The 27,690-nt window shown below is 38.3% G+C and overlaps 1 protein-coding gene across 50 annotated transcripts in view; it reads right to left on the minus strand.

Moving 5' to 3' along the window:
• Positions 1 to 27,690, minus strand: part of RIMS2 (regulating synaptic membrane exocytosis 2) — a 737,322-nt gene that overhangs the window by 256,622 nt on the left and 453,010 nt on the right. For 27 of the 50 annotated variants that reach the window (XM_075124989.1, XM_075124983.1, XM_075124995.1 and 24 more), the window contains one exon: positions 15,986 to 16,054. In XM_075124989.1, the coding sequence (XP_074981090.1) occupies positions 15,986 to 16,054 (69 nt within the window). Of the gene's footprint in view, positions 1 to 15,985; positions 16,055 to 23,900; positions 23,928 to 27,690 lie in introns of all 50 variants that reach the window. The other 23 variants (XM_075125014.1, XM_075124984.1, XM_075124982.1 and 20 more) reach the window with 1 other exon arrangement.

A 27,690-nucleotide genomic window follows, 5' to 3' on the forward strand; every position in this document is an offset into this window, starting at 1 on the left:
AGTTGCCAAAAATATTTAACGTATCAAAATTCCATGAGCATATCATGGAAAATCAAATCCCATATTTGGACATCCATGTAGGTATTTACATCCACATGCATGCCCCTGCTTACATTCTGATTTGTGCATCCAAATGCAGGCTTTGGATGTCCTATTTTAAAGAACTGTGATTGACACTAGTTAGAGAGACAAGATGGATGAGGTAATATCTTTTATTGACCACTTCTGTTGGTGAGAGAGAGACAAGCTTACACAGAACTCTTCTTCAGGTATCAGAGTAACAGCCGTGTTAGTCTGTATTCGCAAAAAGAAAAGGAGTACTTGTGGCACCTTAGAGACTAACCAATTTATTTGAGCATAAGCTTTTGTGAGCTACAGTTCACTTCATCGGATGCATACTGTGGAAACTGCAGAAGACATTATATACACAGAGACCATGAAACACTACCTCCTCCCACCCCACTCTCCTGCTTTGTCACTTTGGATGGGCTATTACCAGCAGGAGAGTGAGTTTGTGGGGGGGGAGGGGCGGAGGGTGAGAAAACCTGGATTTGTGCTGGAAATGGCCCAACTTGATTATCATACACATTATAAGGAGAGTGATCACTTTAGATAAGCTATTACCAGCAGGAGAGTGGGGAGGGAGGAGGTATTGTTTCATGGTCTCTGTGTATATAATGTCTTCTGAAGTTTCCACAGTATGCATCCGATGAAGTGAGCTGTAGCTCACGAAAGCTCATGCTCAAATAAATTGGTTAGTCTCTAAGGTGCCACAAGTACTCCTTTTCTTCTTCAGATATTACTTCACCCATCTTGTCTCTGTAACATCCTAGGACCAACACAGCTACAACAACACACAGATACTAATCAAACATAACTGAACTTTATATGTAGGTACATTATATGTTTTATTTATTGTGCTTAAATATAGTATACATAGAAAAAAAAAGAATAAATAGGGAAAAAAGCAGGAGGTTAATTCAACAGAAATTAAAAGGTACAGTGACTAGAATGAAATCCCTGCAAGCTGCATGGACACTTTTCAAAGACACCATAATAGAGGCTCAACTTAAATGTATACCCCAAATTAAAAAACACAGTAAAAGAACTAAAAAAGAGCCACCATGGCTTAACGACCATGTAAAAGAAGCAGTGAGAGATAAAAAGGCATCTTTTAAAAAGTGGAAGGCAAATCCTAGTGAGGTAAATAGAAAGGAGCATAAACACTGCCAAATTAAATGTAAAAATGTAATAAGAAAAGCCAAAAAGGAGTTTGAAGAACAGCTAGCCAAAAACTCAAAAGGTAATGACAAAATGTTTTTAAGTACTTGAGGAGGAAGCCTTCTAAATAACCAGTGGGGCCCCTGGATGATCGAGATACAAAAGGAGCACTTAAAGATTATAAAGACATCACAGAGAAACTAAATGAATTCTTTGCTTCAGTCTTCACAGCTGAGGATGTTAGCCAGATTCTCAAACCTGAGCCGTCTTTTGTAGGTGACAAATCTGAGGATTTGTCACAGATTGAAGTGTCACTAGAGGAGGTTTTGGAATTAATTGAGAAACTTAACAGTAACAAGGAGCAGGAGCTCACCAGGAGCAGATGGCATTCACCCAAGAGTTCTGAAAGAACTCAAATGTGAAATTGCAGAACTATTAACTATGGTTTGTAACCTGTCCTTTAAATCAGCTACTGTACCCAATGACTGGAAGATAGCTAATGTAACGCCAATATTTAAGAAGGGCTCTAGAGGTGATCTTGGCAATTACAGACCGGTAAGTCTAACGTCAGTACCGGGCCAATTAGTTGAAACAATAGAAAAGAATAAAATTGTCAGACACATAGAAGAACATAAACTGTTGGGCAAAAGTTAACATGGTTTCTGTAAAGGGAGATCATGTCTTACTAATCTATTAGAGTTCATTGAGGGGGTCAACAAACATGTGGACAAGGAGGATCCAGGGGACATAGTGTACTTAGATTTCCAGAAAGCCTTTGACAAGGTCCCTCACCAAAGGCTCTTACGTAAATTAAGTTGTCATGGGATAAGAGGGAAGATCCTTTCATGGATTGAGAACTGGTTAAAAGACAGGGAACAAAGGGTAGGAATAAATGGTAAATTTTCAGAATGGAGAGGGGTAACTAGTGGTGTTCCCCAAGGGTCAGTCCTAGGACCAATCCTATTCAACTTATTCATAAATAATCTGGAGAAAGGGGTAAACAGTGAGGTGGCAAAGTTTGCAGATGATACTAAACTGCTCAAGATAGTTAAGACCAAAGCAGACTGTGAAGAACTTCAAAAAGATCTCACAAAATTAAGTGATTGGGCAACAAAATGGCAAATGAAATTTAATGTGGATAAATGTAAAGTAATGCACATTGGAAAAAATAACCCCAACTATACATACAATATGATGGGGGCTAATTTAGCTACAAGTAATCAGGAGAACGATCTTGGAGTCATCATGCATAATTCTCTGAAGACGTCCATGCAGTGTGCAGCCGCAGTCAAAAAAACAAACAGAATGTTAGGAATAATTAAAAAAGGGATAGATAATAAGACGGAGAATATCTTATTGCCCTTATATAAATCCATGGTATGCCCACATCTTGAATACTGTGTACAGATGTGATCCCTTCATCTCAAAAAAGATATACTGGCATTAGCAAAGGTTCAGAAAAGGGCAACTAAAATGATTAGAGGTTTGAAACGGGTCCCATATGAGGAGAGATTAAAGAGGCTAGGACTTTTCAGCTTGGAAAAGAGGAGACTAAGGGGGGATATGATAGAGATATATAAAATCATGAGTGGTGTGGAGAAAGTGAATAAAGAAAAGTTATTTACTTGTTCCCGTAATATAAAAACTAGGGGCCACCAAATGAAATTAATGGGCAGCAGGTTTAAAACAAATAAATGTAAGTTCCTCACGCAGTACACAGTCAACCTGTGGAACTCCTTGCCTGAGGAGGTTGTGAAGGCTAGGACTATAACAGCGTTTTAAAGAGAACAGGATAAATTCATGAAGGTTAAGTCTATTAATGGCTATTAGCCAGGATGGGTAAGGAATGGTGTTCCTAGCCTCTGTTTGTCAGAGTGTGGAGATGGATGGCAGGAGAGACATCACTTGATCATTACCTGTTAGGTTCACTCCCTCTGGGGCACCTGGCATTGGCCACTGTCGGTAGACAGGATACTGGGCTGGATGGATCTTTGGTCTGACCCAGTATGGACATTCTTATGTTCTTATGTTAAGCAGAAATGATTTTTAGTGGTGAGGAACTACTGATGGTAAATGTTTTGCAAACAATGTGAGTTTCTCTTTTAAAGATAAATTGTTTGTAATTGGCTATGTTTTGTTGAAAGTTCAACTGAACAATTGCCACTAACAGAGAGAGTGAGTCTAATTTTTCCTTTTGCTTTTCTTATGCTTTATAGAAAAAAGAAGAGAATGTTCTTGATAATTTTGGAAAGTAACAAGTTTAATAAAATAAGTTTTTGAGAGTATAAATTAAAATGAAATTTTATTTGTGTTTTGGTTTTGTACATTTTATATTTATCAAATTAAAGGTTGTTTTAAGATATATAATATCTTAATATATTCAAGTTAAAGATATTACTTGAGGTTTGAAGTAAGAGAAATTCTCTTTTGAAAAGAACTGCTGTGCAGACTTGAAAAAAAGCAAACACAATTAAAGCTCCCTTGTATAAAGAGATGAATGCAGCTGGCAGAGATCTTAGAACACATACCCTAAACATTGATGAAAAAAGTATGAATGTTTATAAAATTGAAATTATGTAAGTTTTACAATAAAAACTGCTAAAAAGCTACAGCAGTGACATCTATGGATGATGAAAGGACTGTAAAGCACCTTTGCATTGTTTTAACATTAAGAAGGAAGTTTTGTGGTGTTCAAGCCTTATCAACATACATGCATGAGAAATAATGGAAATAAGATTATTAAACTAATGCCTTCAAGATAATACCATCTAAAGCAAGTAAAATCAAGGGAAAAAACATTTTAAAAAATGGCCCCCAAATGTTTGTGGTTTGGCATAAAAATGACAATCACAAGAGGAGCAGGGATAGAAAGAACTCTTGACTGCAGAATCTCATTGCAGAATCTGCAACCAAGACAACCTGAAATTAATTTTTTCTGGGGAATTGCTTGTTGAGGTAACCAGTCTCCAGGGAGAACCCATCAAGGACAAACTATTCAAGAAAGAAGCAAGAACTCTCTTGAAGAAGCATCGCAGCTTCATTAGCCAAGAAGATTAGCTGACAGTTTGTGGATGACAATTTAAGCTTGCTGAAACATCACAAAGAAAGTTAGTTACATTGTTTCTGCCTCTCTCAATAATAGACAGACACATGAATCTGGAAAACCAATTATTTCTGACTTAGAGACAAGAAAAGGTATTGGTTATAGATGAGAAGTTACTCTGGCCATAGACCGATTTCTAAAACAATTTTTATGGGACTTGTAAGTTATAAAGACTTTAGTCTATTGATACTTTAGTAATTTCCCTTTCTGGACTCTCTAAGCCTTTTGCTTCACAGATGCAAACACATAAAAAAGCTGATCCTCTTATGGAAAACATAAAGTCCATTTTGAATCAAAAGCTTAGCATAATTATATACTCATGCATTATGTGTTATTAAAATCTGCAGATAAGATTTATTTAGTAACTGATAAGTACTAAACAAGTAATTGTAAGCAATAAATATTAACTGTGTATCCAATAACTGTTGAGTAATAATAAAATAAATATTAATCATTACACCAACATATACTGTGTTAATAACTGCATTTTGAGAGTTGTGAATGAAAGACATTTAAAAGTCACTCTTGTTTCATATGAAGAATATATGAAACTCACTCAAGTATAAAAATCTAGCATATGACCTCTGCACCATTTACGTTTCACTTCAGAAGTATTTTGGGTGGTTTAAGTAGGATATAGGCCTCGGACTGGCCCTTTACACAGAGGTGAGTTACCTTCATCAAGACCAGCCCAAGAATTCACATAGAACAATATTAGATTATGGACATGGACTCTAAGAATTAGGGGAATGTTTGTATTGGTAATTATTGGGCTTTCTGAGTGATAAAGGCTCTTACTCAGGGACAAACCAGAGATCTAATTTGAAATCTTGGCCCCACTGAAGTCAGAGGCAAAACTCCAATTAACATCAATGGGCCCAAGACTGCATCCATTCTGTACATTTATATGTTGCTTTAAAATAACTTTCAAACTGCACTTGGTTTCAAGCAGTGACCAAAGCATTCTAGTGTTTTATAGCTGCAAAGTAATTTCCCTACGGAACCCACATATGAAAACTCAGACCTCATTGTCAGCAATTTAAAATGTCTAAGGTAACTATTGAAAATCAAATGCGACTAGAAAACAAGCCTTTTGCTTCAATTACAGAGAAGGATGCAATGTTAAAAAGAAAGGAAGCCAATTTTTTGAACAAAAGGACAAGATAGGTTTTTAAAAAAGTGAGGAAAAGAGAAAAAAGTGGTTTTCATTTTCTTTTGGAAACAGAGTAGTTTTGTGAGCTAGAGAAGAGTTTTACCTGTTCTTACTTTTGCTAATCTAGATAATTCTGAACACCTGCTGAGTAGTACCTCATTTGTATTCTCATTTTGCTCCTCAAGCATCTCATTATCTTTTACACAGTGAAAAATACTTAGTGTCCCTGATAAATGCTGCTGTCTTCTCAAGACTGAACTAACACAATCCTCTACTTGCAGGAACTCCTGAATATAAAGTGTCCAGAACACAGATGTTCAAAATGTATCTTGTCTTTCACTGGCACTCCATAAAATTCTGTAGTATTGATTATAGAGTTTAAAACATTTATAAGCTGAGAGCCATTATAAATAACTCATCTTTTGTCCCTGTTTCTTGATTCTGACCTCCATAAGCAGGTTACTTATCTAGTCCAAAATACACCCTACTATAAAATACCATGGGAGGGATGGTCTTTAGCAACCATGTGCCACAATTTTTTGAACTTACTTAATATTTCTAATTGCAGTGCCAGTCAGATTTGGTATTTAAAATAGAGCTAAAGAAAAATGTATTAGCTTTCCATTCAATCACTTTTAATATTAGGATAATTTAAATAGTATCTTATTATAAAGCACTCTCGGATTCTTTCAGAAGAACACAATGTAAAAGGCATTGTATTGATGTTATCCAATAAAAACATTATACAGATGTGGAGAGAGAAACACACATAAATTGTCCAGATTCCCTTTTGCAATCCGTCTTCTTTGCCACACTCTGATGTCACAAAAGAGCCAGAAACTAGACAAATCTCCTCAGCTAAGAATTCCCTGCCATTGAAGAGACTTCAGCTGATGTACAGTAGGCATAGAGGGCTCCTTTACCACCCTCTCTGCCATCTCTGCCCTGCCTGGGAATCTTTCTAGAGACAGGAGGGGCATGACAAGATGCTATTCACTAGCTATTGTCTGATGCCAGTCAGCTCCTTGAGGGCCAGTATCAATTGGTGTAGTTTAGGACTGCTCTGAACTACACCGGGACCAATGAACAGCTAATCTGAGACTCAGGGAGCTGCAAGTGGCTTCTCTGTAGCTACTCCCACACTGCACCCAGCAGAGACTGGATGCAGCAGAGAATCTGGCCCAGTGTTTCTAGTTTCCCAAACATGAACTCTATATTATATGTATTGCATATGAAGGGAAAAAATTATCAAAAATCACTATAACAACATTTGTTATTTTAATTGCTGTAGCCCTCTCTGGGGTAGGTAGCTCAGAATAGATAAACAGGCAGAAAAAGTAATTTGAAAAAGATTTCTGAAATGCAGTAATTTTTCCAAGTCTGATTTATAATTATTTTCTTTGATTGTTATGAAAGATATGCTTTTCTTGTTGAGGTACAGGATAAAGCAACACTTTCCTTAATAAACTGAAGAATACATATTTGTCTAAATATGACTACAGGTGTGTCATAAATATAAAGGGAAGGGTAAACCCCTTTAAAATCCCTCCTGGCCAGAGGAAAAATCCTCTCACCTCTAAAGGGTTAAGAAGCTAAAGGTAACCTTGCTGGCACCTGACCAAAATGACCAATGAGGAGACAAGATACTTTCAAAAGCTGGGAGGAGGGAGAGAAACAAAGGGTCTGTGGGTCTGTCTATATGCTGCTTTTGCCAGGGATAGAACAGGAATGGAGTCTTAGAACTTTTAGTAAGTAATCTAGCTAGGTATGCGTTAGATTATGATTTCTTTAAATGGCTGAGAAAAGAATTGTGCTGAATAGAATGACTATTTCTGTTTGTGTCTTTTTTGTAACTTAAGGTTTTGCCGAGAGGGATTCTCTGTGTTTTGAATCTAATTACCCTGTAAGGTATCTACCATCCTGATTTTACAGGGGTGATTCCTTTACTTCTAATCTACTTCTATTTCTATTAAAAGTCTTCTTGTAAGAAAACCGAATGCTTTTTCATTGTTCTCAGATCCAAGGGTTTGGGTCTGTGGTCACCTATGCAAATTGGTGAGGATTTTTACCAAACCTTTCCCAGGAAGTGGGGTGCAAGGGTTGGGAGGATTTTGGGGGGAAAGACATGTCCAAACTGCGTTTCCCAGTAAACCCAGTTAGAGTTTGGTGGTGACAGTGGATATTCCAAGGACAAAGGATAAAATTAATTTGTACCTTGGGGAAGTTTTAACCTAAGCTGGTAAAAGTAAGCTTAGGACGTTTTTCATGCAGGTCCCCACATCTGTACCCTAGAGTTCAGAGTGGGGGAGGAACCTTGACAAGGTGCAAACCATCAAAAGAGACAGCTTTGTAAACAGCTCTCACCAGATATCTTTGAACTTCGTAATGCTCAAAAACTAGAGAGGGCAGGAAACTAAGAAAGGATCAAATATAAAGGGAGTTTAAGAATCATTTCTTTACAGAGTGTGTAATTAAATATGTGGATCAAATTACCATAGGCAGCGGCAGAATCAGCATTTGTGAACATATTGAAAAAGGAGTTAAAAAGGCAGTTTGAGGAATTATCATTTGCAAGGTTCCTGCCATTTCATTTTCAAGCAGATATGAATGGATATAATTTTGCTTATATATGTGCACTAAAAATTGCTTTAAGAGCCTCCCATGCCAATAACTGATTTCTAGTCACAACCAGTTTATCCAGATGGATGGATTACTCACAAGGTCCCATGATTTTATGAGACCAGTAACAAGGTACACAAATATTAAGAGGTGGGTATGGCTAAAGAAGTGCATCTAAAATGACATAAGGAGTAACTACAGTAGATGAAAGACCAACTGTCATTTGATAGAAAATAAGTAGATGCATAATGGACTCAACAAGGTGCCTCATGCCTTTTCTCATGTTCACAGAGGTATTTGAATAAAAATGAAACATAGAGCAACCCACAGGAGGCTCTTGTCCTTAACAGGTGGAAGAATGTCTTGCCAAATGGAAATTAGATTGGACAGTAGGTTAAGAAAATCATCCATGTGGAGGACGATCAAGTATAACTGTTTCTTAAGCATAAGTATGGAAACATGACAAGTCAAAGCCTAAAGGTTTCTGGGGGGCTTAGGTTGCATGTGCAATACTTTAAATAAGCAAGAATTGCCATGGAAAGGATCAAGACAAATACTTGACAGATGTTAGCAAACTTATTTGAGGTGATATCGTATTTATATGACAGAAGGAACAAAGAGCAAAGTGAACTGTCATGTTAAATAAAACCTGCTGTTAAATAAAAACCAAGAACACAAAATGAAAGAATTGGGATAAGGAGGAAAAGAAGCAAAAAATAAGAGGTAACACTTGATGAAATGACGGCAAATATTTAAATCAAGATGACATTGTGATGAGTTTGCAAACTGAGTATAAGAACCGTAAATGAGAGATGTATGTGGATGATGAGACAAGACAACAAGGAATACATTTAAAAAGAAAGTACACAGAGTGACAGCAGTACTGAAAAAGAGAGGCAATTAAATAGATTTTTTCAAGGCCACAGGAACATTATACCTTTCCCACCCACACAACCAGCCCCAATTACAATGCAACCAAGGTAGCAGAAAAATCAAAGTTAAAAAGAACCAAAAGAAATGTGCTGAGGCATATTGCACACTCTGTTAAGAGCAGGAAACTCATCCACAGAATTGTGCAGACTCTCCAACTGTACAGTCATATATCAAAACAGAAGTCAAATAAAGGTAAACTTCATACAATCTATGAAGACATTTAGGTCTTGGAGAATGGAAAGAAAATGCCAATCGATTCTTAACCCATTATCTTAAATAGGAGACTCATACAACTGAAAGAAATTAAGAACAATCTCATTAATCTTGTATGGAACATGATGGCTCAACATACTGTCTGCTACTCTGTGTCAGGAAAAAGAGGATATCATAAGTGGCTGATCAGAACAAATTCAGATGAAGTAGATGAGTAGTCATTATCAGCTTTTTTTAAGAATCAACACTCAAAATGAACAACAGGGATAGTTTAACGTTTTGAAAGAGTCAACTTGTTTTCAAATAATGTACAAAAGAAGGGAGGAAATCACAAATGCTCTCACCTAGAAATAAACTCACCTAGAAAAAAACTCATTTAGGTGAGATAAAAGTCTGATCCCAACTTTGCCTCCCAAACTCTTAATACTATAAAATGGACTGCTACTATGTTGAAGGATTTCAAAATGAAATTATGCACTTTTCATCACGTAGAGTATGCGGTCATAGTACTCTTTTTAACTAACACAAAAGGATTAAGAAAACAAGCTAAATAAAGGAGACTTTGGTCTTTCTTGCAAATTGAAATTCTTCCAGTGTGAGGGGGCCCACCATTTTGGACTGGACTATTTAAATATAAGTAATTCTATCCCTTATTTAGCTAGATTTTTCACACCCAGCTATCCTTCTTTGCTCCATCTTTCAGTCCATATTGATAACTTTTTTAGCACCTTGCATTACTACTGTAATTGAACTGAATGAACTCTGAAAAAATCACAGCCTGGATAAAATTAACTGGTGTGCTCAAAACATAAATCACAAAGCAATAATAAAGGGTTGTTATGTGCCACACAATGAATTTAAACTGGCCAGAGATGTCCAGTGGAAAATCCCCCCTTTTGTAGCTGAAAGATCACAGAGGTGGCTCCTCTGCTTCCTGCACCAGCTATCCCTCCGGCTCGTGGTGAATAGAGAGGGAGGAGACTGTCATGGCCTGAATGGGGCAGACTGTTTCCTTGAAGATGTAACTTGCACTGGAGCCAAGTAACTGGGGCTCAGGGAGTTGCAGCTGGTTCCCCGTGCCCCCGACACAACAACTGTATGCAAACAGAGCTTAGACAGTTGAAAACCAGGTCCAAAATGCCCTTTTCTGTGATGAAGTCCCACAAAGTTGGACAGGTGTATGCATAGCAATACATCTAACCAACATCAGGAGGGACTAACTAAAGAGATTACCAAGGCTATGTTGCTCTGCACTATGAGTCCTAAAACTCTCAGGGCCAAATTTTCAAATGTATTTAGGTGCCCTAAGATGCAGAGGGGCATCTTTTGTGATATTCAAAGATATCTAAGCAGGTTAGGATCTAACTTCCATTTTTAGGCACTTACATACCTTTGAAAATCTAGCCTTTAGTCTAGCAGCTATGTCTGTAGGCACACAAACATCTCCTGTGAATGAAGCATGAAAGTGCTGCTTGGCAAATCTCACCCACAAAAGCAGACTCTTTCTGGCCAGGAGGCACTCATCCCTCTGACTAACTTTTGACTCCATAAGGACAAACTTCAGTCTAATTACTTGATACAACAGACTAACCATTCTAGTTATGACTGAAATATAGCATTTCCCGCCTTTGGCCCTCGAGGAGTACATATAGGAAATCTGATTTCCAAAGGTCTGGCGTTCTGTGTGAACAGAATGTAACAGCTATAACTATGCCTAGTGCAGTGGTTCTCAAACTTTTTTTTTGGCAGACCACTTGAAAATTGCCAAGGGTCTCAGCCGACCACTTAATGATCTTTCCAAATGTTGTTTGTACCGTTAGCTAACTACTGTAAAGCGCTTTGGATAAAAGCACTATATTAAAAAAAAACCCTAAATAATTAATGTTTTTTTGTTTTACAAATAAAAGCACACAACTCATATTTTAAAATCAGTAGTCTTATCTTTCTAATGCGATAGATGTGCCCTCTCTCCCCGCCACAGCAGCCCCCGAGCTGGGGCTGGGAAGGAGGGGGGTCTCCCCCACTGCAGCAGCCCCCAAGCTGGGCTGGGAAGGAGGGGGGTCTCTCCCCTGCCACAGCAGACACGGAGCTGAGGCTGGGAAGGAGAACCATCTCTCCACGGCAGCCGCAGCCCTGGAGCTTGGGAAAGTCCGGCCACCACAGCCCTGCATGTCCCAAAATCCCCCCCCACCCCCTCTTCTCACCCCACTGCCCTCTCCCACCTACCCCATATTCCCCCAAGGCCATGACCTCACCTTACATGTGCGTCTTCTCCAGGGTCCAGGCACCTAATTACTGGAGCCATGCCTGCGCAGCTCCACTAATTAGGCAGATGGCTGCCCAGGCACGCACGTTAGAGGGAACTATCCACAGACCACCTGAACGGAGCTCGTAGACCACTGGTGGTCCGCAGACCACAGTTTGAGAACCTCTGGCCTAGTGTATGCTATAAGGGCTCCTTTGGGGATGCTGGCTGAAAGCAAAAGGAAGGGAGATTAATGGCTTGATTTCAGAGGAATCTAGAGATAATTTCAGGAGTAAAACTTGTAACTCTCTGAGGCATACCTTGTCATTATGCATGATCAGGAAAGCAGCTAGCTCCCGTATATTCATAATTGAAGTAATGGCCCCCAAGAAAAGAAGTAACAGACAGCTTAACAGAAAACCAAAAGAAGGGAACTAGCACTACTAATGACTTGAGGAGAAGAAAACACCTTATGAAAAACTAAGTTAATCACTGGTTCTATAGAATGAGGCTTTGCTGAAATAATTTCACTGTCCTCAGACGTCTGTTCACTAAGAGTATAAACCTCTGGTAAATGGAAACGGCACAGGAAATGGAACAGGATTTCAGATTCATTCTCCAATCCTTTCCTACACACCAATAAAACTTATCCCAACTTTTGTGGTAAATTCTAGAGGGGGATATTTATCTGGACTATAGTAACCTGTCTGAAGCCCCTATAGTTTCAGGTCTTTCCTTTCATTAGCCAGACGTTTACATGCAGTTTACCCGGTGCACTGTATGACCTGTGTTTCTACTTTCCTGGAGAAAAATCAGATCTGTGGGTGAGAGCATCAGCAGCCTTGAATCCTTTGACCAGTTAGGGCAGTCTGGGGTTTATTAGAATGAGTACTTCTTTGTCCATCTTGTCCTTTACAGGACTCCCTTTCCTTCATGGGGAAAGGAGAAACAGCAGGCCTCTTTAGTTGAGAGAGAAGGTTTGCTTTGCCCAGGTTTGAGATTTCATGTACTGATCAAAGAATCTAGGGATCTTCGTGGTCACAAGAGGTCCACTGCTGGGGTGATCCATTGATTGCTTACTGATTGGAAGTCCTGCAGATTCAATGCCCAGTACCTGTTGGCTCAGCCGATTAACCTGCAACTCGAGAAAGTCTGCCCATTGCATTGCCATGTTGAACAGCAGGTGATCTTCTGCACACAGAACTAGGGTCAATGCTTCCTGTATCAGTCTTCTACTGCTGATGCCCCCTTGCTTATTAATATACCTAACTACAGTGGGTGTTGTCCATACACAACAGGGCTATGAGATTCAGGATTTCATTTCTGAAGGTTTGAAGGGCAAACCCCACTGCCCTGTGTTCCAGTAGGCTGACTTGGAGACACTTCTCCTGATGGGACCAAGTGTCTTCACGTAACTAGGACCAGACAGCTACACATCTCTGCAGGTTTGCATCGGATGTTGTTTGGACTGTCTGAAAATCGTGCAGCAGTACGACTTTCCAATCACAACAAGGACTGCCTGACCACTGGTGAGAGTAAGATTGTGGCTGGCAGATCATTCTTTGGGTTCCATTGCTCCAACATGGTACCATGATGCATATTAGCAGATTTTTGTGTCCCAAATTACTAGATCTATGGATGACATTTCTAGTATGTGTTTGGCTGAATTATTCAGGTGTCTCCTGACATGGACTATCACCTTTGAAAATTCTTTTCTGAAAGCATTGACTTACCACTAAAGCGATGTCAACATATGCTTTAGCAGCTAATAAAGAATTGGCTAGATTCTGTCATTGTATTATAAAGCCCAAGTGTTTCACAGCAAGTCCATCAATTGTCAAACAGTAGTGAGAGAGTCTGTAAGCACTGGGGTGCTGACATTAGGCCAGATGGACTGATTTTCCCCACAAGTTAAATGGGGTATTTCTGAGGCAACTGAGCAATGGGAATATGAAAGCATTCATCTTTAGAATCTACAGAGGCAAGAGCAATCCCCCAGGCCTTACTATGGTGATGACTGAGCATACGCTAGAAGTTGAGCCACTTCAGATCTAAACTAAGATAAACTCCTATTGACATCTTTGGCACAGCAATTAGGAGCAATCAGATCTCCAAGAATCACTGTCTCTCTGTTATGGATTGAATATGTCAGAAGGACTGTGGTGCTGCTTCCTCTCCTCACTGTTTTCTAGGTAGAGAGATTGGGGCAAGCGGGGCAGAGACCTGGATATTCACTAAATCCACAAACTAATCTAAAAAACTCACCAAATGAACCTAATGGTCTTCTGAGATCTGTACCAAGTGCTGTCTGAAGAAAGGAAGTAGAAAACTTCTCTTAAAAGGAGAGGAGGAAGTTTCAGAGCCCTGGGATCAAAAGCTCTCCATAGCTTGGTCTGCAAACTCTTCCAGTTTTGATTTGTTCCTGAGAATTATTTCATGGTGAGATATTTGGAACCTTGGTCTTTAGTGAGATTTGAAGGGAAACTAACAGCAACCTGAGTGTTCTTTATGCTAGGAGGAGGAATATGATACTTTGGTCATTCTGGAGCAGAATTTTTCTCATCCTGGACAGTCTACAGGGTTTGATCTTCCCTAAATAGCTTTTTTCCTAAAAGGGGCAGGCTATAAGGCACTGTTCAGTTTGGAATTGTGCTTTTCATGAAATTCTTCTGCCCGTAAGATTATTGGTAAGCAGAAGAGAAGAAAAAGTCACCAGGTCCAAGGAGGCAACAAGAAAAGCTATCTTCAAGTCATGTTTCTCCCAGGATTCCTCCACAGTTTCTTTGTGATCTGGAAAACAGGCTTAGGGCAGGGGAAATCTATGGCCTCTTTGGCCACTGAGAATGGTGCCAGGAAAGGAGAAGGGTGAAGGAACTCCTAAAGAACAACTTGCAGAGTGAGGAGAAGTACCCTACAACTATCCTTCCTGTACTCTCAAACATACAGAAGCTTATGGGGAGGTGGAAACAATGACCGGTTGCATCCTGGAAAGCTGAATGTAAATGAATTATGGCACAGTTAAACTTGGATGAAACCAACTATTTTCAGATCACCCTCCTTGTTCACAGTTTTGTGAACCTTGGCTCAGGCCTGGTGCTCACTATGGAGGTTGGACTATCTGTTTGATGCCTGCCCATGAATGCAAAGGAACCAGAATGAAATCTCCTCTCAGGAGACCGAACTGGAGCCAGGAGACAAAAGATAAAAAAGGGGCCAGCCATATGGAACCATATCTCAGCTGCAATCCCTACCCCATCAAACATGCTTCTTCAAAGGCACAACTGCCAGCTGGATGTGTCTACTATGCAGCAGAATTCCCTCTTAGGGCTTGTGTAGACCAGGAAGATGCATCATGTTAGAAATGTGTTAACTAATATGATGTGTAGCAACTAGTGTTGACAAGGACAAGTTTTAAAATGTATTATCTGGTTATGGTAATGAGGACCCTCCAGTTACTCATAATTAGTGAACACATTAGGTACTAAATTGTGTTTTACATTCTGTTAGTTAGATGTGTTAGTTAATAATGATTTCTAACATAATTCCTTTCTCCACTGTAGACAAGGCCTACGACCATAAGGTAGTGATAGATATGGGGCCAAAGGTGGGCTGCAACAAAAAGGGGGAACTAGATGTGAAAAAAACTAGAAATGTTGGGGACTGAGCTAACAATCCAGACAACTACAAAGCGCACCCCAGTCCAGAATGGTGCCTCTTGCAAAAGAAAGAATTAAACATGACTGGCATAAGGATTTTTTCCTGCCACAGGATGTCCCTTTTTGTTTCTGTGGGATGTTTAAAGACTCAAAAGGATAGTGTATGGGTTTTATTCCTGTTATTTTTTCTTTATAAAAACAATTGTTGGGTTTTTTTCTATTTATTATCTTAGAAATATCCAGAAATGCAAAATGTAGTCTCTTCTGGTTTTACTGATGGATGTCTTGGAGAACTAAGAGTTCTATATTGTGAGCTCTTTGCATTTTATTAGAAGAGGTTGGATCTTTGCCAATAACATTTTTTGTCTTAAATACTCATGAAACACCAAAATTAAATGCCTGTTAACAAAACAAATACACTTTTAAAAGCATATGGCTAAAATTCCCTTCCTCTCTCAAATGTTCAGCTTTCTGAGCCCTTGACTCCAGTGTTTTCACTATTTCACTATGATTTCTCCATAGAGTTTTCCAGATAACATGAATTCTGAGTTAAAAAGAAAGCACAACAAAATAAAACTCTTTTTTCATTCTTTTGGACAAAATACATTATAAAGAAGCCAAAAAGGAAAAGGGATCATTGCTTTTCCCCTTTACAAGTCATTTTTGTAGTTAATGCATTAAGAAAAGCTAGCTCACAGCATTCTGCGTGTTTGTTAGAAAAATGTGTATTGAGTGCCGATTTATTTTCTACCAGGAGAAAAGCAACATTAAATTAATCATAGTAAATTATAAATAAGAAAGCTCTTTACTGAAACTAGAAGAATGCATTTAGAAATTCATACCTGAAACTACACCAATTCCATCATCACAATCATAGTCAGAGACTTCACTATCACTGATTCTTTTGGACCCTGCAGAAAAAGAATGGTCACAAACATACCATTGTTATTACTGTAAGTCAGAACTGCTCAGGCAATAATAATAACCAAATGAAATGCATTTCAGACTACACAACTTGGCAAAAATATACAGATAAATACAAGGAGAATCAATACAGGATCCTTGGAACAGAAAGATATATATATTATTGTAATGGTTATTAATTAGTGGCACATTAACTATTTTCCTTGAAATCCATAAAGTAATAGTTCAAAAGTGAAAGAGTGAAATCCAGCTGCAAAATACCGAAGTTATGTTACGTTTTTTTCTTGTTTGCAATATAGCTAAACTCATATATAAACACTTGGAAGATGAATTATAGCTATTATGTTAAATGAATGCTACATTTTCTAAAAGATAATGATAATCATTATTAGAGCTTGGCAGCTTCATATGCATAGTTTGCATCCTGCAAGGCAAATTATAGCTCTGAAAATTCAGAGGAAAAGACGTATTTTAATTGTACCACAGCAAGCACAACACTTGTTAAAATAGCTTGAGCTTAGTTGGCAAAAGCAGATTCTAAATCCATAATTAGACCTAAAATGTAGGTCATGTATGACAAATAAATGTGTTAGCCTCTGTTTGGCTTAATTTTACTTACACACACTTATCTCTTTCTTCTTTGGCATCTTCTAAGTACAGCTCTGCCCAACTTGTTTTATTGCTGATATTGGAATGTTCAAATCTGTATACTAACATGTCGGTGATACTCACCCATTAATAAAAGAGAATGTACTTTTTGAAATGAGGACAAGGAAATCCGTAGTAATACATATTAACAAATGATTACATGGTCACAACTGTGTGTCAGCTCAGACTGTTTGCAATCATCCAATAGGTCACCAGCTATGAGACTGAACCTACTTGCCACCAGTCCTTGACATGTGTGCAAGGTTTCTGATGGGTAGGAAAGGGATGATTAATCTTCCTGGAAGATGCAGAAAAAATAGTAGTTTTGAAGGGTAAAACCAAGACATAGAGACTAAGAAGAATCACTACTCAGGGGAATGGAGATTATTCACATATCTCTTCGGGTGGATCCTAGGCCCCTGCTCCACAGTAGGGAGAACCCTATTGTAATAGAATCAGGGGCATATAGCCAGATTGGGGATCCCATGAAGAGGATGTGCATGCCACTTTACAGTGGGGAATTTTCAATGAGGAGTATGAACTGATCACTATATTTGATTGATGCTCATTCCCCTCCAGCTCAAAGCCCACAATCTACAGTTCAGCCCTTCATTGCTCAAATAAAGCTGTTTAACTTGGAAATACTTGGAAATGTAATTTTTACTCTTTAAGTGTTATAACAGTTAACTTGTTTTGTTACTAAATTAATTCTGTAATTGCATTAGAAAGATGTTAATTGTTATTGTTTATATGATATACCAATTTTTAAGCACAGTTGAGAACCTGAAAATTATCAATGCAAGGAAAGCCAGGCCTACTCTTACTATAATGTATAACTTTAAGATAGACTGACTACGATTAGTTTAATAGGTTATGTAAATAATTTTAAATTTCCATGCATGTGGTTTGTTGCTTTTCTTTTGAAGTCCATTGGTTGGATTAACACAAGGAGAAAGAACAATTTACCACTAGGAAAGACCCAGAGAATCAGGGCGAGAGTGAAGGAGCAGGTTCCATACTCATAAAGGACGTACTGTAAACAGGGTAATTAAGGAGAATACTTAAATTTGACTTAAAGGCAATTCTGGATCTGATTATTCCCTAATTATAGAGCTCCTGAGGGGACCTTCCATAAAAATCTAGCCTAACCCACAGGGAAAGAGAATCAGCCACACTTGTAATATTGTCCCTGATGTTCTAGACCCAGTAGAGAGCCTTCCATATGGTACTGATAATAACACCAGGATGGAAGATGGACAGGGGTACATGCTTCCATCCCCCCTGGCACCAGCACAAAAACCAAACTATAACACACCTTAACCCCAAGCTACTTTGTGACCCAGGGACCCCTTTATGCCAATTTGCAGAGGACACATCATCTGAATAGGGTTTTATATGGATCCTCTGGGTCAGATAGCTGCATAATACTGAAGGCAGCATAACACTGAAGGCAGCATGTGAGGTCTACACTAAGAGGCAGTAGCCTACTGGTCACCGTAATCATTGTGAAATGTGTGTATGGATAATATTTAAGGTGTTATATATCTATACTGAAAATTATGTTCTTAAAGTCTTAGAATTAAGTCAGGTCACCAGGAGGTGACATACCTCAGAAATGTTACTTTCAGGCAAGAGGTAACTGATATCTATTTCCCTGTCTGGTCATTTATGTATTGTATGCCTCACAGTGCATGCCTATTTGCATACTGAGTCAGCTGCATGTTTAGATATTGTGCAATATAAAGAGAGGAAATCTACAGGAAGAAAAACAGCAGGGGGTATCCGATTTATGAATAAAGACAAAGGATTGGTCTGGTATATCTTGGAGTACAAAGAAACACCCAGAATCCTTCACCCAGGAGGCAAACTGACAGTGTCTCTTTCTCATGAAAGAAGGGTCACAGCCAGTCTGGCTGTGAAGCGCTGCAGTGATTTTCAGTAAGCAATATTTTATTAGACATGAGCATATCTTGCTAATTAATTATTAGAATATTACTTCTATATATTTTTATAATTGCAATTAACAGGGCTGTTTTAATATATTTTAGAATGTTATGTTAAATATACTAGAGACAAGATATGCATTTTTAACGATGAAAATAAAATGTTTTTATTAACTTTTAAAGAATCATCAAAATATCAAATGTAGAGTAAGTGCTTTTTGGGCTTGGTGGTTTTTTTGGGGGGTGTTATTTTAACAAGATAAGAAAATTTTCACTTAAAAAAATTCCCTTTGGACATTTATGTTTTTAGGTAGGATGGAGGAAATAAAGTGTCTGCCTGGAACTGGTAAGTTTTGTGAAGTAGTCAGACCAAACTGAGTGTTTATTTAAAATGTCTCTCATTAGCCCCAGAAACAGAAAAAGTTTGAAAGGTTCAGATCCCTCATTGGAATCAATGTATAAGATACTACTGTAAATGGTGGCTGCAGACTTTAAAACTTCTTGTAAGTTTTGCAAGTGTGGTATTATTTAGTAATTCTGATGGTTTTTTTCCTTTATAGCCCATTGAAGATGCAATTCTGGAATCACACATCAGAGCTCTGAAGACGTAGACTTCTATCTTTTCTTACCTGTGCCCTGTAAAATTACCCCTTTTTAATCTGAGCAACTAGAATAAATGCCAACAAGGCAAAAAAAAATCAATCTCAGGTTTATCTGGCACTATTGAAAATGAAACATGTTCACAAATAAATTATTCCCAAGGAATAATAATAAATAATAAATAAAATAATAAAATAATAATAATAATAAGTTCTTATTTAGCACTTTTCATATGTATGTTTCAAGATGTTTTATAAAGGAAGGTATGTATTATGTAAGTGCAAAAAGGGAGTCATTCTCCGCTCTGAAACCAGTTCAAACTCCATTAGTATGGTGTATGTGACAGCCATGTTGTGACAGACCTAGGGTGGACTCTCAAGACTGATAGCCTTACAGAATATAAATGGATCATTGCCTCTATCCTTCAATTCTATCTTGGCTCTATTTTAATGTAAGGAATAGCACTAATTAAGTGTCCTAGAATATAATTTATTAACAAATCATCCCAGTCTAGGGTGAATATTGTCTTTCATTATGACTTATTACATTTGTGTGTTGAAAACAAAATACACACCATGCTACATGATTATCCAGTCTAAAACGTAAAAATTATCTCAAGGAATAACTGGCCTCCTCCAAAGCCCATTGAAGTCAATGAAAATACTCTCATTGGCTTCAGTAATCTCTGGGTCAGGTCTAATAGGAATAAATTACCCAAAATCACAATCCATTTTTAAAAAGAGAAGTGATACGGATAAAAATAACTCTGTAAATATGGCAACTTACTGGTGTAAATACTGTATGTGTTTCCTATGTTTCTTCCAAGACATCTCTCTTTATCTTACTGCAAGTAATACAGTACCAAATAACAAAAGCAAAACTAAGTTATTCTGCTTTACACATCAAACGCATACAAGTTTCTTTTTGGTTGGCTGTGTTAGAATGAGCCTGTGTCACTGCACCCCATATTCTTCGCAGTGATATTATTATGATATGACTATGGCATAATTCCGATATATTTTATGCAAGATAGATCATGTGAGATATCATTTGAAAGGTTTACTGTAATATCATTATCCTATTTGTACCCATGTATCATTTTTGTATCTGAAGTTAGGAATATTGACTATATATCTGTATTACAAATGTGTTTACACCTGGGGAACACCAAGTAGGCAAAAGATTGTCAGTCTAGATGGCTGGCTGGGAAGGGCCCATTCAGGTTAAAGGGCCATTAGGAGAAAACAATAGGCCTTAGAAGCAGCTAATCTCTCTTCCTGAGGACACTGTAAACAGCCTCTCACTCATGGCTGCTATGACACTATCAGGTCACCTGGTACTGGACTCCATCTTGGAATACCAGTGTTTTTCCACCGACCAGGCGTGGGAACCCAGCTTTGAGACAAAGGGTTCCTGCCACATGCAAAAGCTACTTAAGCCAGGGGAGTGACATCATCGTGGTTCTTCACTGACTCCCTACCCAAAGAGGCTCCTGGAAACACCTGAGGAACAAAGCCTGAACTGGAGGGAAGTGCTGTACCCAGGCCAAAAGGGATTTTTAACCTGTGAAAGGAACACTTGGGGTTTTTTAAGCTGTAAGCAAGTGCAGCTGGCCCCTTAAGAATCTCTGCAGCCTGCTTGAATCATCATTTAGGGTGAGCATTTGCTACTCATATCCAATCCCTTTAGTATACTAAGCTTAGTTTGCGTATTTTGTTTGTTTGCTAGGTAATCTGTTTTAATCTGTTTGCTATCCATTATAATCACTTTTGTAGTTAATAAACTCATTTTGGCTTTGTCTAAACACCAGTGTGTGGGAGTCATAACTTAGATATGCAACAGCTTTCTGCTTCTTCTCCACATTGAGGGAGGGGGCGAATGTCATGAGCTTATGCCATACAGATCTCTGTGAAATAAAAGACAATATAATTTGGGGTTTACACTTAAGGGGAGATGTGTGCCCTAGGAAATGGGAGGTGCCTTAGCTATGCCTCCCCATGCAGGGGCTGGTTAAAGAACCTGTGTGTATGTAACTGCAGTTGGGTGTGTCCCTACCTCTATGTGTGCTGGAGCCAAGGAGAGGGCTTGGCAGGCTGCTCACAGCAGTACAGTTATAGGGAGCCCAGGCTGATGGGGCCTCAGTGCAGGTGGCACCCCAGCTGGGAGAAATCCATCACAGAGTCCACAGACCTGGTAGCTAGTGAAACCTTTTCTGACTTGAATGAATAACTGAGTGAACATGATTAAGACTGCGATTTAGTCACAGAAGTCACAGAATATGTAACTTCCAAAGACCACCAGGATTTCAGCCAGCGCTGGCTGGGAGCTGCAGGATCCACTGCAGAGGCAGTAAACTGCAGGGTACCCCCACCACCCCAGGCGGCGGGAGCCGCCCACAACTCACAGCCACCATGAGTGGCAGGCAGGACCCTCTGCCACTCCCGGTTACTGTGGGTGGCTGGGGGACCCCCAGAGCTCTCTGCCTCCGCAGATGCCAGAGCGGGACCCCCAGAGCTCAGAGCCACCAGTGGACGGGGACCCTGGAGCTCCAAGCCCCCACGGGTGGTGGGGAACCCAGGAGCTCCCAGCCCCCCAGCACCTGCCCAGGCTCTCCATTTTGTCATGGATATTTTTAGTAATGGTCAGGGACAGGTCATGGCTTCCGTGAATTTTTCATAATTGCCCATGACTTGTCCATGAATTTTACTAAAAATATTTGTGACAAAATCTTAGCCTTAAACATAATATTAAGTCATTGGAGAAGAATGAATATGTCATATCCAAAAAGCATGTTTTCAGAATTACATTTTGGGGCATTACCAAACTTTATAAGACTGCAGTTCATAGAAACATAAGGTTAGAAGGGACCACAAGGGTCATCTAGTCTAACCCTCCATGCCAAGATACAGGATTTGTTGTGGCTAAACCATCCAAGAGAGATGGCTATCCAGCCTCTTCCAAATCATGAATGAAACACTCTGTATTTATAAATGTTTTGAAGACATACAGCTTTAGCATGCAGAGGAGACCTGCTGAAACTACTTTCCACATTGGACCAGATATTAGACAGTGATGTAGAGACCTGTGCATAGTTCTGTCGTCAATATCCCAGGGAGATATTGCTTTTACATGCAAGGTAGCACAGACGTCTCCCAGGTTTACCACCTCTCAGGTGAGTGCCTTAACCACTGGACTACGGACTCATTTCTCACTCTGTCTCAGGCTCAATGTAAATTTAATTACATATAAAAAGTGGAATAAATTCAACAGGAGAGACTAAGACAGACATCAGAATAACATATTGTCCAGTGGTTAGAGGTATCTCAAGATGGTAGATGGCCTTTCGGTGGCTTAGTCAGTTGGGACTGGATTCACAAAAGGACTTAGGTGGCTAACTGATACTTTAGGCACCTAAATCCGAGAATCAGGCCCCACTAGGAATCACCAGACCTTCCCCACCCCCTCTCCCTTGGCTTCCACCAAACCCTGGAGGTGCCTAAGCTCACTTGGCACCTAAAATTTTGCAATAAAGTTCCCAAGGCATCTATGTTTCTGCCTCTGATCATGTGCAGAGCAGTTCCACACCAGGTGACCAAACACATATGTCCCAGAGCAATGCAAGAACCAGGGGAAGACGTGGTCCTCTGCCTAACTCGCCTGCAGAGCATGATCTGGTAAGCGGACTCAGCACTTGCCTACCAGATTGGGCCTCTATAGGCAATCTTACACAAGAGGAGGAGGAGGAAGAGGAGGAGGAGGAAAAGTGAATGTAGCCCCTGGTCTAGTTTAGTGCAGCCCTTAAATTATTCTAATTTATGCCAGGCTTGAAACAGAAACAGTCTTAGACTTAGGAAGCCACAACTGACTATCATGCAGCTCTCTCTCTCAGTTTCATTCAGAGAACCTGATTATCAGTGGCGGAAGAGATTTTTGTGGGCATAGTATTAGCTTTAATTTCTTGGTATTACATTTATTAAACATAATTAAAATATAATTAGGTGAACCAAATCTCAATGAAGTTCATGTAATTAAAACTGTTTGACCTGGAAAAGTCCCACATGAAATGTGTGATAGAATTTAAGTTTGTATTAGGAATGCTTTACATTATTGGGTTATTTATATTTAATTAAGGAAAGCTAAGAGCATCACTTTTCTCTCTCAGATATAGCAAAATGATTTGCAACTGGGACGGTATAATATAGCTATATACAAAGACACTTATGCTGATATTAACAATATCTTACTTACCACATTTCTGCATTCTTTAACTATTTAAAACAGTTTACAAAGTAGCTTCAGTACAAGTTTTCAATTTTAATAAATCTCTGACCAAAATAACTTAATATTTCCCCAGTATAATTAGTAAAGCATACTACAACTTATCTATCAAATCTCTATCTCCCTTCAAATAGAGACAGACAAAACAAATATTATACTTTCAGCAAGGTGTTCCCAATACTAAGATGCTGAAAAAATAAAGCCAGTACAAAGGACATGACTGAAAAGCACACAGGAAAGCCAAGTAACTCTTTAGCAATTTAAAATATGCACAGTATGTAGCATAAGCACATCAATAAAATGTCAACTTAAACTGTGCATATATATGCAAGCAATAAACACTTCAGGCATGCTGAAGATTTACCTGAATTATATGAATATAAGCCTTTATCTGCAAAACAAATATTAAAATGAAGTGATGTCAAGAAAAAATACGTGAAATCTATACATGTAACAGGGATGCTTAGAACCTGTGAATTTGCAAACACTTTTCTGTTTAGAGTGGAGGAGTTATGACTGGCCATATTAATGCTTAAAGATTTCCGTAAAGGTATATATTTCAAACTAAATTAAATACAAAAGAGGAAAACCACAGTAATTAGCAGAAATTAAACCACAACAATGATACTTTGGTCACCAATAGAAAGTCAACTTTTATTCCCAGTAACTGAACAATGTTGACAAAGATACTCCAGTTGTTGCCTATTCTGAACTATAACTGTGAATAAATGTTTACTTTTTAATGGCAACCAGTCTGCTCAAATAATATTCAGTGATGTGAATTTTAATATAATAAAACAATAAATTACTATCCTTAAGTGATTGTGCAGTGCTTTCGAATTGAAGGGGTCTCCAGCAGAATATTATCAGCAGCATTCACTTGTGGCAATTCTGCATGCTATTATGGGCCGGCACCTAAAAGTCCTGTTCCTGATTTACCACACCAAAAAAGGAAGTCTCTGTCAATCTTCCCCTCCTTCCACTAACTCTCTGCCCCAATTCTGCAAGCATTTACATATATGAATAACTCCATTCCTCCCAATAGCCCCACTGAGTTTGAGATTACTGACATGAACAAAGTTATTCATGTGGGTACCAGCTTGCAGGATTTAGTTTAGTATTTGTATTCCTCCTGTGCTTCCTCACCTAACAGCTAAACAGACAAAAATTTTGTTTTGTGGACTCTTTTAAATAAAGTTTGCCTCTTTTACAGGTCTCTAATTCTTATGCAATTGGACAAATTTTCCAAAACTTCAATTTTTTGGGACAAAATTCATTATTTGAACATTTGTGAAAAAGTGAAAAGTCACTTTTGCATTTGCAAATTTGTAAAGCTACCACAGGAGGAGCTGATGCTACTGTCTTCACAACGCAATGAGAACATGGTTGGAAGTCCTGAGTTCTATTTGGCCATTAAGAGGCTCTAATAATATTTTGCACAAGTAACAGCTTACTAATATTATTTAGACTTTGCAACAACTTTATAATGGTGTTAAATATAATTGCCCCCTTTTTAAAAATGAGGAAACTGAAATTCAGTGAGGATGTGATCTGTCCAAGGTCACACAGCATGTCAGTGTCAGAATCTATACTGGAACCCAAGTCTCCAGACAACTAGTTTTAGCAGTAATCTGCTAGATCAGTGTGCCGCTGAAGGCAAGTCACTTAATCTCTGTGAGCCTCAGTTTCTCACTGTGTAAAGTGTATATGATGCTACTAATCTACCTACAAATGGCAATTCTGTATATTATCAAATTTTGTTGTTGGTAAATATAATTAAAATTAGAAGAGCCCTTTTCTCTTTCCACTTGACAATATAGCTTCCAGGGACCCATAATCACTATATTCGCTGATTCCTCCAGCAGGGAATTAGGCACCTAAATACTTTTGTGAATCTGGGCCAAAGCTCCATGATGTAATTAGAGAGGAATGGACTTTCTAAGGCTTTAGTTCTGCAAAGAGCTGTACAGAGGCAGATTTCCTGGAAGGCACAGGCCTATGCCCATGTGGAGATCATTGCAATATTGCGGCCTATGACTATTGAGCAGCCACCTTTGCCTTTACATAGTTACAAGATAGAAACTCTACCATTAGAATAATGTTAAACTTTTAAACATTTTTCCAGAAATTATTGTAAAATTATATATGATAGTTTATTATGCATAATCATTATATCAAGACTCTATTACCCTCAGCCAAAACAGAATGCCCCCTTCTGGAACCAGATACTTTAAAACTTTTTTAAAGGCAACCTAATCTGCTATATATATGCTGTTTAGCGAAGTAAATTTTGCCTCCAAATGGTTTAATTTGCTATGAAAGCATTTTTTTCTCTCACCATTTCTGTTTTTGGCCCTCTTGAATCAGAGGGAGGAGAATAGTTTACTAACTTGATTATATAAAGTAGTCAGACTTAGAGAACTATAAAAATACCCAAATTCCCTTTCACTGCTTTTGCAAATTTTTGCTGGGCCTTCAAATGTTTTTGTGGTTCAATCACACTTTACTGTAGCCTCTTTTTAATTATCCAAAACAGCAGAAAATTCATAGCCAAAACAGTTTTCTTTTAATAAGGAAAAATATTGGTAATTTAAAGGCTTTCAGACACCCCTGTATCATGTTAAATACCTTTTTGTTAAAGGATTTAATAACTCATCCATGTATAATAAGAATATAATACTGGTATTGATATTTATATCCTATGAACAAAACACTCATACATGCAAATCAAGATAACATGCCCAAGACCTGTGTTCCACAAAAGAACGGGGAAAATTATGTAAAAAGCATGAAAGAAAAAAGTTATTCTTGCTCACCAGAGTTAAATATGTGTAATACATTCTCCACTTGTGGGTCTGTGCTACTGCACGTAAAATGCACGTAAAATGCTCCATATTATAATATTAAAAAATCATATGCCTCTCCATTAAGTGTCCCATGCCTATTGACTCGTGAGATAGAATGGTTATAATTACCTCAACTTAGGTTTGATGGTGGTGGTGTTGATTTAAGATTATATTATTGGCTTTCCATATTCACAGTACAGTGAAAGGAAACTATTGAGAAATACATGATATGGAAGGTCCTGATCCAGCAGGGTAAAATCGCAACACTTTGCAATACTTATCTCAGTTATTATTGAACTTTTCAAATTTCAGCAATACTAATAAAAAGTCTCCTGTTTTTCACAAGTCGCAACATTACTGATTTGCAAACTTTAACATTACAATGCAATAGGAGGGATGGCTTGAATCTTCACTATAAAATTCCATTCATCCCCAGTTTGCTGAAGATAGAGGGAAAGTATTGCCTCTAAACTCCAAAGAACTGAATCCAGGATCTCAAATCCAGTTAGTGAAGTTTCTCAGAAATTAACTAACAGAGGAAACATCTTTGGGTTACTTACCTGTGAACTGAGACTTCTAGTTTGTTAAATTCCCCATGTTTCTGGTTGGACCTGAAGGTTTCTAGTAATTTCAAATTTGAAGCTTAGTCCCAGGAAAGATAGCCGGTCTCCTGGTAAATGACCCAACACTTAGCCATGAAGTGGACTGCAGAATTTATACCCTCATCTAGACCTTTTTTTAGGGATACCAAATCTTTTCTTGTCATCCAAATTAATCAGGTTAGATTTGGAAAAGGAATGTTTTGTTTTCATATACTATATGCAGATTTCTTTTGTCGCATATGCTGCATTCAATCTTTGTCTCTTTGTTCTGAAATACTGACGACCACAATTTCTCCCTTATCAGAGTTCTTTTCAGTCTCTCACTTTGGAATTATGTAGGTTAGTAAATGAGGTTCTTATTGACATTAATTCTAAGAACAAACAATATAAGATTCTTCATGTAATAAAACCAGTTAGGAATTTTCTTATTTTCAGATATTTTGAGGACTCTAATTTGATTTTCTAGATACTGCTTTTTTATTTTTTTGGCAATTACATTCACTTTTATCTTTTCAGGATAATGTAGTTTGTCCATTATTTGTTGGTTCTCACAGTCAATTTCCAAATGTTGTTATTTCTGAAAACTGCTAAGTCTTTCTTTGAAGGTCACAGTTTGACATGAATTCATTGTTCTCCCTAGTGAAAGTGCTCATAATCTAAAACTTTTCACTTTCAGGATCTCAGCCATATTATGTCTCCTTATGTC

Source organism: Caretta caretta, chromosome 2 (assembly GCF_965140235.1).
Source record: "Caretta caretta isolate rCarCar2 chromosome 2, rCarCar1.hap1, whole genome shotgun sequence".
Taxonomy (NCBI): domain Eukaryota; kingdom Metazoa; phylum Chordata; order Testudines; family Cheloniidae; genus Caretta; species Caretta caretta.